At 45.1% G+C, this 12618-nt stretch overlaps 1 protein-coding gene across 3 annotated transcripts; it reads left to right on the plus strand.

The window, feature by feature from the left end:
- The first annotated feature begins 592 nt into the window (after window positions 1-592).
- si:dkey-32e6.6 (extracellular matrix protein 2) lies at window positions 593-10070 on the plus strand. Of its 3 annotated transcripts, none has more exons than XM_068596703.1 (13): window positions 593-686; window positions 764-887; window positions 1115-1203; window positions 1811-1945; window positions 2082-2233; window positions 2313-2537; window positions 2628-2856; window positions 2980-3095; window positions 4321-4453; window positions 4528-4685; window positions 4835-4974; window positions 8547-8873; window positions 9644-10070. In XM_068596703.1, exons 2-13 carry the CDS (start codon window positions 826-828, stop codon window positions 9819-9821), a joined length of 1944 nt encoding a protein of 647 aa, XP_068452804.1. In that variant the 5' UTR covers window positions 593-686; window positions 764-825; the 3' UTR covers window positions 9822-10070. The 3 variants fall into 3 exon arrangements, with proteins under 3 accessions (XP_068452804.1, XP_068452805.1, XP_068452806.1); XM_068596704.1 differs by having other exon boundaries at window positions 2085-2233; XM_068596705.1 differs by lacking the exon at window positions 593-686 and having other exon boundaries at window positions 852-887; window positions 1526-1945.
- The last annotated feature ends 2548 nt before the right edge of the window (window positions 10071-12618 follow it).

Genomic DNA, 12618 nt, shown 5'->3' on the forward strand with positions numbered 1-12618 from the left:
ACGTTATACGTTAGCTAACGTTATACGTTAGCTAACGTTATACGTTAGCTAACGTTATACGTTAGCTAACGTTATACGTTAGCTAACGTTATACGTTAGCTAACGTTATACGTTAGCTAACGTTATACGTTAGCTAACGTTATACGTTAGCTAACGTTATACGTTAGCTAACGTTATACGTTAGCTAACGTTATACGTTAGCTAACGTTATACGTTAGCTAACGTTATACGTTAGCTAACGTTATACGTTAGCTAACGTTATACGTTAGCTAACGTTATACGTTAGCTAACGTTATACGTTAGCTAACGTTATACGTTAGCTAACGTTGACTGACTGTTGTTAACGTTGTGACTGTAGGGACCGGAAGTAGCTGTGATAGAACAGTATAACGTTAGCTAACGTTATACGTTAGCTAACGTTAGCTAACGTTATACGTTATACGTTAGCTAACGTTATACGTTAGCTAACGTTATACGTTAGCTAACGTTATACGTTAGCTAACGTTATACGTTAGCTAACGTTATACGTTAGCTAACGTTATACGTTAGCTAACGTTATACTGTTCTATCACAGCTACTTCCGGTCCCTACAGTCACAAGAACAGTTGCTCACAAGGGCCAGAATGAAGAAGAGAGAGAGAGTTAAAGTGCATGTTCCTTCATTTCAGCAGCTTGTGAATGCAGAGGTGTGTAATAGATTGCAGCTTGCAGTTAAATCACAACTGTTATTTTACTCTTGAAAAACTACTACCATCCTCTGCAGGTTGTCAAACTGGGTTTGAGTGTGTGCTCAGTGGATTACTGCATGTTCCTGTCAAGATCTAAATGACACATCACTATTTACCTTGGAAGAGAACATCAGGACCCGAGTGTTTCCCGGTTTACTGGTGAGTCCTAAGGACCTTTTGGAAAACGTCTGCAGTCTTTAGTCTCTCCATCAGCTTCAGATGAGCTACACGACCAAAATGAAGACAAGACACACACACACACACACACACACACACACACACACACACACACACACACACACACACACACACACACACACACACCTCTTTCACAGCTTGAGTGTGAGCGTGTGGTTACTAAGCAAATAAAGTGCGTTTGTCAGCAGGTTTCACCCCACAGTGAAAATCCCAGTTTGGCTCAACAGCCAGTGGCTCCTGCTGAAACCGAGAAGATGTACAACTCCAGACTCCATGTGTAAGCATCAGTGTGTGTGTGTGTGTGTGTGTGTACAGACAGTGTGTGTGTACAGAAGGTAAAGATGGGCCCGTTGTTTGCTTCCCAGACGACGTGTTTGTTTTCATACGTAGATGTTAGCGCTTGGCTCCAACCTGAACTTTATACCAACCCTGTTTCGTATTTGGAAAAGGTCCGAGGTCCGTGTGACTCTTCCAGGAGAAACACAGACATGACTGGATCACAAATGCTCGTGTCATAATGTCTGACTGGAAACTATCACAGTTGTATGAAACATTGTGTTCAAGTTTCTGTGAGTTTGTTTTTGACCTCTGCCTCCCAGATGTTCCTCCTTCTTCCTCTCGGCTTCAGTCTGAGTCGGGCATGTGCAGTATGGTTTAGTGTTGCTTTGGGCTCACAGCAGAGAAGCTGCTGCTTCAAGTCTTCATCGTGACGTCGACTTCTACTCGCTGAGTTTCTTCTCGTTGGCAGCAGCCTCTGAACTCTGTGGATCGGCTTCGTCGTGCCTTTGGACTTCTCTCTCCAACGGAAACCGCTTTTACTGATAGAAATTGAACAATGAAAATGCCAAAGCCATGGCTCACGTTCATGTGTCTCTGTGGCACAGCTTCGTTGGGACGCGGCCATGACTCTTTGCATGACTTGGATTCATACCTGGAAAGCTCATCTGAAACAGCCTCATTGGAGGAAGCAGTGTTTCATCCACCAGGAAAACATGCTTCAAGTCCAACCCTCCCTTCTGGTAAGACATGAATCTTTAAATGCTGCATGATCTTAGCTAATACATGTTTTGATAACTGAAATACTTTGACATAACAGAGCATACACAGCTGAGTTTTTATCTCTTTAATTGTCTGTTTCTTCGGCTTCATGTGGAGAAGTGACCGAGGATGAACGTCTCCAAGCGGAAGCAGAGAAGAAGAGCGAGCGTCACGGAGCAGCGTTCAGAAAGCTGCAGGCTCGAAGCAGAAGAGGCGCTTCGGGCAGAAGGAAACACGCAGCGACTGTGGAGGCCAACGCGTATAGAATAGTATGGCACTACCTTTACATCAACACCATGTCACACATGGATGTATTCCTTTGTTAAGCATGTCAGTGACGTACTGCAGGCAGGTATCGGGCAACGCATGGCGGGCTGGAGGACGCCGACACGAGAGGAAGGAACCAGCAACCTGATCGCTGCTCTGAAGGAGCTCCATGCTGACAAACTACGACTGCTGGATCAACAGGAAGCACAAGAGGGAGAAGAGGACGATGACGACGACGATGATGATGACGATGATGACGATGATGACGATGACAATGATGACGACGAAGAGGAGGAGGAGGAAGAGGTTTGATTTTTGTTGGTTTACTTCAGGTAATTTAATCATTCATGAAACTATTATTTGTCATGTAATTAAATCCTTAATTATTTGTGTCAGGAAGAAGAGGAGGAGGAGGAGGAAGAAGAGGAAGAGGAGGAGGAGGAGGAGGAGGAGGAGGAAGAAGAGGCAACTGAGGCTCCCAGCAATGAAACAGAGACTCCCTCCTGGACAGAGTTTCCTCTCAGCAGGTGTCAGACCGCTGACAGAGAAATCAGCTGCAGGGGCGTCGGCATGACGCACCTGCCAATCATCCACAACCTGCTGGCCACCAATCTGGACATGGCAGGTGTGTGCGTGTGCGTGCGTGCGTGTGTGTGTGTGTAATGTCTGTATAAACCTTCTGATGTACTTCTTCTCCATGTGTGTGTGCATGTTTACCATAAACATATTCATGTGATTTGTCTCCAAGAGAACAACATCAGGAGCATCAGTCCACACGTTTTCTCCGGCGTGCCGAACCTGGACACTCTGGACCTGAGCAGAAACCGTCTGGACGATGACTCGTTCAGCCAGAAGCCGCTGGTGGTAAGTCACTCCTCTTCCTCCTCTTCCTCCGTCTGGTCTAAAGTCTGTTTGTCCCAGAGAGCTGGACCTGCATGTTTCTTGGTGCTTGAACGGGCATCACATTACGACGTCAGGGTTCAACTGAAGGCCCGTGTTACACCCGTGTGATGTGTGATACAAATGCAAACGGCCACACGTTGATGTGAAGCCAGAGCCAACCCATGAAATCTGACTGCAATGAAATCTGAGAGCTTCTGCGGCTCCAGACCTGCAGTACAGGTCTTACCAACGAGCAAGGCAGTGTTACGCCTGCTGTTTTTTATTCATTTGTATGAATATATTTGTACGAAAGAGAAGAGACAGAGCCCAGAGGAAACTTTAAACTGTTAATACATAATGTGTGTTAATAAAGTCAGACAACAAAAAGCTTGATCTTAAGCCACGATACAATGAGTATTATGCACCTTATGTGGTAACTATCAACCCTTAACAAAGCAAACGAATATAAAGAACAGTGGCGTGTCTTTACCTGCACATTTAAACTGCAGTGATGTTGCTCTCCTGTAGGGGGCGGAGGTGAGCATGCGTAGATTTGCTCATGAGCCAAAAAAAACTCCCCCTTTTGGAAAATATGCCGCCTGCTAGATGTGAATGAGTTTTATAACACACTTTGCATCTAATTAAAATCAAAAAGCAGCCTGTATCCTGTATCATTACAGTGATAAAAGAGCACTGAACATTGCATTAACTAATCCTCTCTCAGAATAACCTCTGGTCTAACCTCTAAATGACCACAGGCTGACCACACCACGCTGACCAATCATTACGCTCCACCACCAACACGCTCTCCCAGTATTGGCTGGGCAGACCGGTTGGAAAACAGCTGCAACCAATGACGTGGAAAATAAAAGCAAATTATTTTTGGAGCAAGTTTTTTTTCCTCTTTTTTTGCTCACGTCCCAGTAATGACAGAGGACTGGACCGGCTTGACCGATCCTGTGAAAGCTTCAGCCCAGTGCGTTTAGTCGACACAGATGAACCACAGCGGAAGCGTCACAGCGTGGCTTTGCTAAAAATACAACCGACTCCATGACGAGGAAGAGGAGCACAGAGTTGGTGTGTTTCTGAACTCTGTGACTGTGGCCTTCTGGCCCGTTGGGATGGAAAAGGATAAACTCTGAAGTCTCGTTTCTGTCTTTTCTATCCATCCAACCTCTTCACCCTCTTTGTGCTACGTGTCGTGCAGAACTTGACCTTTCTGAAGAAGCTGAATCTGGACTTCAACCAGCTGACCAGCATCCCGGCGCTGCCGGCGTCTCTGGAGGAGCTAAAGATGAGCAGCAACAAGCTGGGCGCTCTGGGCCCTCACGGCTTCACAGGTGGGAAGGTGTCTGCGTTCAAGGAAGAGAAACGTCTGGTACGCAAAATGATCTCATTGAGTATTCTCCTCCAGGCCTGAGGAACCTGTTGAGTCTGGAGCTTGAAGATAACGCTCTGCATGAGGGCAAAGTGTCACCTCAAGCCTTCAGACCGCTGGAGAAGCTGCTGGAGCTCCAGCTGGACAACAACCGCTTCCGCTCGCTGCCTCTGGGTCTCCCTCGCTCTCTCCAGGTGGCTTCACTTCCCCGTCTGGACATGTTCAGCTGAAGGAGACGGCTGAGCTCTCGAACAGCACTCAGCTGCTCTCAGAAAGCCAGACTCTGAAATGAAGACCAGTATTTATGTTCCAACGGGACCTTGTCTGTCTTTCTTCTGTGCAGGAGCTGGAGATGAATGGAAACCTGATAGAGGAGCTGACAGACGAGGCTCTGAGGGACTGTGTCCTCCTGAAGGTGCTGGAGCTGAGTCACAACCTCCTGCAGGAGCACAGCATCGCTGCCCACGCCTGGACCCGCCTCAGGTACGCCCATCCATCCATTCAGTCATTCATCCATCTGTCCATTCATCCAGCCATCCATCCATTCATTCATTCATCCATCTGTCCATCCATCCATCCATTCATCCATCTGTCCATTCATTCATCCATCTGTCCATACATTCATTCATTCATCCATCTGTCCATCCATCCATTCATTAATCCATCCATCCGTCCATTCATTCATCCATTCATTCATCGATAAATTCAGCCATTATTGATTTTAAATAAATACAGATCAGCAGTTCCTCTCTCAGCCACAAGAGGGCAGACTCATATTGTTCATAATTTCTGGTTCACACGTGTGAAAAATCAATAATGTGATGAACAAAGTGTTAAAGTTCTGTACTTTGTTCAGTGTCTTTCTTTTTTTTCTCTTTTTTCTCTCTCTCACGCACACGCACACACGCACACGCACACACACACACACACACACACACACACACACACATCATATAAGTTATGACAGCTGTGTCGATGAGGCGTGTGAGGGAGAGCTTGAGGGCAACTGCGTGCCTGTGTATGTCTGAATGGTGTTGTGTGTGTGTGTGAGTGTGTGTGTGTGTGTGTGTGTGTGTGTGTGTGTGTGTGTGTGTGTGCGTGCGCGCGCGCCTGTTGTTTAAATATAGTGAATTCAAGAGTTTTTTTTTCTGTTGCTCCGTGGGATCCTTGTGAACCAGTGGGAGCTTCAGGGAAGTCAGGAAAGTACAAACTTTTGTGTAACTGATGATGATGAGAAACTACGGAGAAATCTGAAATCGGGGAATTAAATTCAGAGGAAATTTGACTGAATGAATGCTGAGACGTTTTCATCAGAGATGGTTGGTGTGAACCTGAAAGCCCAGAGAGGAAAGAGGAGGAGTCTGAATGAGCGGCGCTCTGAGCCGCAATGACTTCTGACCAGAATCTCTGTGACTTTTGACCTCATGACCTCTTGACCTCGTTGTGGCGACAGCAGCGTCTCCCATCGGCCTGCAGGCTCATCAGCTGGGCCTCCATCTTGAAGCTTCAGACTCGAGATGGAAACCGTTCCGGCTTGACCTGAACGCTGCTCAGCAGGAGCTGGGACCTTCAGGGCAGCGGCCATTAGCAATAAAACAACTCCCTGTGGTGGCATTATGTTTTATTAGCTTTCATAATTAAACCCACACTGAAGTTCTTGTGCAGGAACGTGTTCATCACGTCACTCTGCAGAGGTGTAGCAGCAGCATCCAGAGATGACGCAGGAGAAGTTAATGACTTAATGAAATAAACTGCTGCTTCTGGTTAGTGTTCATGTCATGAGTCTGTTGTGCTGCCTCCTGCTGGGCTGAGCCTGTGTGTGTGTGTGTGTGTGTGTGTGTGTGTGTGTGTGTGTGTCTACTGTCCCACAGCCCTTTTGTTCTGTAACTCATCCCAGATCTGCCTCTACTTTGTGTTTCTCTGGGTGTGTTGACGTTTGCTGCCAATGCGTGACCACCCTGTGAATATCTGCACGTGTTCATGAGTGATGTCATCAATTGTACTTCAGTTATAACGCGTTTCAGCTTTTTAATGTTGCATTCATAACAGCATCGCATTGAGCTGACACTACTTTAAAAGGCCTTTACTCATCTTTCTTTCTTAGACACATGCATGTGTAGCACACACACACACAGACACACACAGCGAACACACACCACATCATGAACAGAATCAGAGCATGTTTACACTACATCACTGATTAAAGCAGCAGAATCCAACAATATATATTTCAGGAGTTTATTAGTTGCATTTTGTTTTTCATGACGTCACATATTTTTATTTGGAAAGTGTCGTCATGTGCACTTTGTGCTTGAAGTCGTAACTCTGCATGTGTTGCACATCGTAACACAACAGACTTGTAAATGTGTCATCGGCTTGGAAATGACCTTGTTACGTTGGCGTTGTTAATTAATAAGCAACACGGGACAGAATTTATGTCATTTGATGTTAATTTTGGTTGAAAAGGTTTTCACAACCTTTTGTGTTTTAGTTGTGTTGACAGAGAGGACGTGTGTGTAGACGCACGGCAGCGTCATGATGACGCGCCGAGCTTTGGTCTAGCAATACAGCAGCACACGTGCACCAGCACACGTGCACACACCACTACAAACACACAAAAACACACAAAAACTCCTACGATGACACAGCAGCACTCTGATAAGTGAAAACTTCTGAGCTTTACATTTAGTGTGTGTGTGTGTGTGTGTGTGTGTGTGTGTGTGTGTGTGTGTGTGTGTGTGTGTGTGTGTGTGTGTGTGTGTGTGTGTGTGTGTGTGTGTGTGTGTGTGTGTGTGTGTGTGTGTGTGTGTGTGTGAGCTTCCAGGCAAAAATGTAGAATCCAAACCAGCTCAACTGGTCTGAACTGGAACTGTAGGATTACATGTTTCAGGGTTTGAAATCTACGAATAACAAAACACTTATCGGTGAAACAAAAAGCCGGCTTTGCTCGTGTGCTTTCAGTTAAATCTCTCATTATGCTTCTTCCCAGAAAAACATGTATTGTTATATTAATGTGAAGTTTTATTACTTCTCTATTAAACAAAGATGCTCGTAACCTCCCTCAGACTGTGTGAGGAAGACCTCAAGCAGGAACTCTGATACTGACGAAGATTCAGAGACAAAGGCAAGAGAAGCCTCTCATTGACACACACACATACATGAGATATAAGGTGTGTGTGTCACACACCTTATATCTCATGCATCTTCCTCCATGTTTCTCACACAAACCCCACAGGAGCAGCAGTAACGTAACCGGGTGGAAGGAGGCGAGTTAGTTTCTTGAGTCTTTCTACGAGCAGCAGAAGCTGAAACACCTGCATCAGTCAGACTGGTGCCGGTCCAAGATGCTCTCTGTCTCCACGTTGGTCCCAGTTTGACTTGTGTGGTGATCGGCAGCCCACCCGAGGGTGTTCTGCACCCATTGGCTGTTTCGTGAGGTCTACGGATGGAAATGAATGGACAGGAAATGAGGTTCCTCTCCTGCGGTGAACTTCGCTGGAAACTCACAGCAGCTGTGTTGGATCATGAAACACTGGACTCCTGTTGGGCATGTTCACCTCGGGGCCCTGAGACGTGGCCCCGCCATCGCCGTCTCCTTCCCACAAACTGAACTTGTTCATCCCCTCAGACGCCCGCTGGGTCCCTTTGGCCCCCAGCTGCCTCCCAGCAGCACCGTGCGCAGGCCCTTAAGGCACTAGATGTCATCTGGAGCTCTGTGGAACATGCCAACATGCTGACTAGCAGGAGGAACATGCACCGTGACCGCCAGCTGACTTTAGCGTCATTGATTTGAACCTCTAAACACAAAGCACAGCTGAAGCTGCTCACAATGTCAAAAGCAGGTGTTTCACAGGATGAGTGCAAACTTTGACTTGCAGTTGGTGCTTGAGTAGAAAGTAGTTTGACGTCTTCGTGAACGTCATGAATGTAGTCTGAGAGTCGTTGAGGCCTCAGTGTGGACCGACAGTTCAACATCATCGCTGTCCAACATCGATGTCGGAGGTTTATTTGGAGTCTTGTTGTCGACACCGAGAGTCACCGTTGTGTCTTCTCAGGTCCCTGGAAGCCGTGGACCTCTCGTACAACAAGCTCACCTCCGTCCCTTTGAATCTGCCCCGGCGTCTCCATGAACTGAGCCTCCAGCACAACAACATCAGCCACATCGCCGCCTTCACCTTCCGTCACCTGCGGTCCGGCCTGCGGTCGCTGCGCCTGTCCCACAACGCCTTGAGCGATGAGGGGGTGGAGCGCGTCTCGTTTGTTGGACTGTACCGCTCGCTGGGCGAGCTTTTATTGGATAACAACCGTCTGGGCGAGGTCCCTCGCTGCGTCCGCCAGTTTAAGAGCCTGCAGGTGTTGAGACTGGACAACAACCAGATCAGGTACAATTACACTTTCCCTTCAGTCTGAAGTGTTTCATGTGAGTTTCAGAATGCAGGGAAAAGCTAAATCATCCCTCGCTGGTTTCCCAATCCTGTGCTAACACAGCGAGCTCTGCTCCGTTTGGAAATCACTCCAAGTAGCTTTGCAAAGAAAGATATTATTATTGAAGCCAATATTTCAACAATAGTCCTCATCATCTGACTCAAAGGTTCTCAAACTGTTTCTGTCTCCACTTTGGAGGAAGCAAAATGTTCGGCCCCGACAACATGGGAACAAAATGGTCCAACTTGTTGAGACTCCTCCATCCGTGTTTTTTTAATTAATAGATTAAAGAAAATTAAAATCCCTTTCAAGTAAACCAGATTGCTCCATCTGACAAGAACTAATAATGAGCAATCACTTAGAACAATCGACCATCGTTCCTGGCTTTGACCTCACGCTCACTGAATGTGTTGCAGAACATGTGCAGAAGTGTTGACTGCGTGCTCACGAGGTCTACGGGATATTTATGAGTAGGGCGTTATGTACTTAGCCTTGTTTATTGAGAAGAGGCGGCATTGAACTGTTGGACTGCCAGACGACATGCTGCGTGCAGCTCGCTCTCATCACTCACAACAATATCAACTGTCAGCGGCTCCATCAACACGGTCGCCAAAGCACTTTCACAGCTCGCTCTTCTTGTGCATTTGGGAAATCAGCGCTTGTAGAAAGGAAGATGGCGTCCGTAAATGTATTTTCTCGACATATGCTGTACGTCTTGTGGTTGCAGGCTGGTGAGGCAGTGGGGCGTCTGCCACCCTCGTAATTCTGGATCCTCTTTGACTTCGATCCACTTGGAGAATAATCTGCTGGATGTGGAGAGGATTCCGCCAAAAGCCTTCTCCTGTCTCACTGAAGCTCAGGGACTGGTCCTGTACCCCCAACAGAGGCTGCGACTGGACCAATAGGATGCACAGGGAAGGACGACACGGACACACACACGTCCATCACACAGCTAAACAAAACCTCCAGGGTTGTTTCCTGCAGGCAGCGTTTATAGAGAAGCAACACGGTCATGTAGTTTTCTTTGTCAGTCAGTGCAATCATGCTATCATGCTATCCTGTTATCATGCTATTATGCTATCCTGTTATTATGCGATCATGCTGTCATGTTATCATGCTACCATGCTATCATGTTATTATGCTATCATGCTATCATGTTATCATGCTATCATGTTATTATGCTATCATGTTATTATGCTATCATGCTATAATGCTATCATGTTATCATGCTATCATGTTATCATGCTCTCATGTTATCATGCTATCATGCTATCATGCTATCATATTATCATATTGTCATGCTATCATGCTATCATGATATTATGCTATCATGTTATTATGCTATCATGCTATAATGCTATCATGTTATCATGCTATCATGTTATCATGCTCTCATGTTATCATGCTATCCTGTTATCATGCTATCATATTATCATATTGTCATGCTATCATGCTATCATGTCATGCGATCATGCTATCCTGTTATCATGCTATCATATTATCATGCTGTCATATTATCACGCTATCATGCTATCATATTATCATGCTATCTTGCTATCATATTATCATGTTATCATGCTAATATATTCTCATGCTATCCTGTTATCAAGTTATCATATTGTCATGTTATCATGCTATCATATTATCATGTTATAATGTTATCATGTTATCATGCTATCATATTGTCATGTTATCATATTATCATATTATCATGCTATCATGTTATCATGCTATCATGCTATCATATTGTCATGTTATCATGCTATCATGTTATCATGTTATCATGCTATCATATTGTCATGTTATCATGCTATCATGTTATCATGCTATCATGTTATCATGCTATCATTTTATCATGTTATAATGTTATCATGCTATCATATTATGTTATAATGTTTTCATGCTATCATGCTATCATGCTATCATATTATCATGTTATCATGTTATCATATTGTCATCATGCTATCATGCTATCATGCTATCATGCTATCATATTATCATATTATCATATTATCATATTATCATATTATCATATTATCATATTATCATGCTATCATGCTATCATGCTATCATGCTATCATGCTATCATATTATCATATTATCATATTATCATGCTATCATGCTATCATGCTATCATATTATCATATTATCATATTATCATATTATCATATTATCATGCTATCATATTATCATATTATCATGCTATCATGCTATCATGCTATCATATTATCATATTATCATATTATCATGCTATCATGCTATCATATTATCATATTATCATGCTATCATGCTATCATGCTATCATCCCCAAACACGTCTTGTTCTGTCACATCACACTGTCGATCAGGAAAATGACAGTAATGTTGATGTACGTACAAAAGCAAAATATAGTTTACACAGATGAAAATCATCCTTGTTTAAAATGCTGGAAGTGTAAATGTAAAGTTCACTGCAGTGGAATCCAGATGTGCTCAAAGCAACACTTCAAGTAAAGCGTTGGATTGTCCACCCACGAGTAGAGAACGTGAGCTGGGTTCAGACCGTCCTGACACAGGTGAGTTAACCCTTCAGTGGAGGTGTGTGCCGTTAGAACATTAAACATCACGCAGGCTCTTATCACCAGACTGCTTCCACCATAAACATCCACCAGCAGGCGCTCGGCCAACAGAGGCGCGCTGCTCCGTCCAGGCCTCCAACATGTCGGCATGACGGAGGTCACGGCCACATTGGTTCCTGTAATGGTGGTGCAAGTATACCTGTATCTGTGTGAGAGGACTGCTCTTTATGGGAGTTAGCAGGAAGACAAGGAAGGAGGTAACTAGAGCTCAGGGGGAAACAATACGCTGACTCAACAACAACACGCTGACTCAACAACAATAGAGCAATTGTTCTCAGAAAGTCTGTGAGCTCAGTGGAAGATGAGAGGAAGCAGCCGCTCATGTTGATTCCAATAAGACGAGGCGAGAAGACCAAGAGGAACAGACAGAGCTGGAGGACTGAAGCTCTGGCGTCCTGCCAACGTCCTCCAGGCTGTCGCGTTTTCTTTCTGTGGATCTTTCGGCACAACTGACTTTCACTTTCCATATTCTGCTGCTCGTCTCACCCCAACGCACAATGTCGCCAGTTGCTTTACAACAAACCCTGTTAACCAACACGATGTATCACACAAATATGTTAAGAGGGCTGATGGAAGAGTCTCTTTAGTGCATCCTGCAGTGTGTCAGCGATGCATATAATTAAAATGATCAAATGTTGAGTTGTGCTCACTGTCGTAATTTACAGGCGGGAACTTGATCACTTGATCCTATGAGTTTTCACCAGAGAGCAAAGTTTCTGTTTTACTGAAGAACAGAAGGTCTCCTGCAGCGTCTGACACTCAGAGGAGGTTCATGAGAGAGAACGAGGAGAAGATATAGAGAACGACTGAGAGGGTTAAGAGAGCAGAGCAAGCAGGGTAACACACACACACACACACACACACACTTAGTTTTCACTCTCTCCGGCTGGGCGTGTAATCACATGTTAGATTTCTCGTGCATGTGGTTCAGTCTCCATTCTCTATAATTGTACAGTCATTTTGCAAAGAGCACATTACTGTCTGAGAAACGACACGTTCTCCTTCATGCTGCAGTCCTGCATGTCCAGGCAGAGACCATCCTAACGGCATCAAATCTCATTTTGCAGTTCCCTTCGTTGTTGCAC

The sequence above is a fragment of the Clinocottus analis genome, unplaced genomic scaffold, assembly GCF_023055335.1.
Source record: "Clinocottus analis isolate CAN_PGR_092001 unplaced genomic scaffold, fCliAna1.0.p SCAF_39, whole genome shotgun sequence".
NCBI classification, from domain to species: Eukaryota; Metazoa; Chordata; class Actinopteri; order Perciformes; family Cottidae; genus Clinocottus; species Clinocottus analis.

Excerpts from the sequence above, each read along its gene's own strand:
- si:dkey-32e6.6 (XM_068596703.1), top strand. The coding sequence starts at position 826 with ATGACACATCACTATTTACCTTGGAAGAGAACATCAGGACCCGAGTGT. Across the intron at positions 2,234-2,312 it reads AGGCCAACGCGTATAGAATA|GCAGGTATCGGGCAACGCAT; the intron begins GTATGGCACTAC and ends GACGTACTGCAG. Across the intron at positions 4,686-4,834 it reads GTCTCCCTCGCTCTCTCCAG|GAGCTGGAGATGAATGGAAA; the intron begins GTGGCTTCACTT and ends TCTTCTGTGCAG.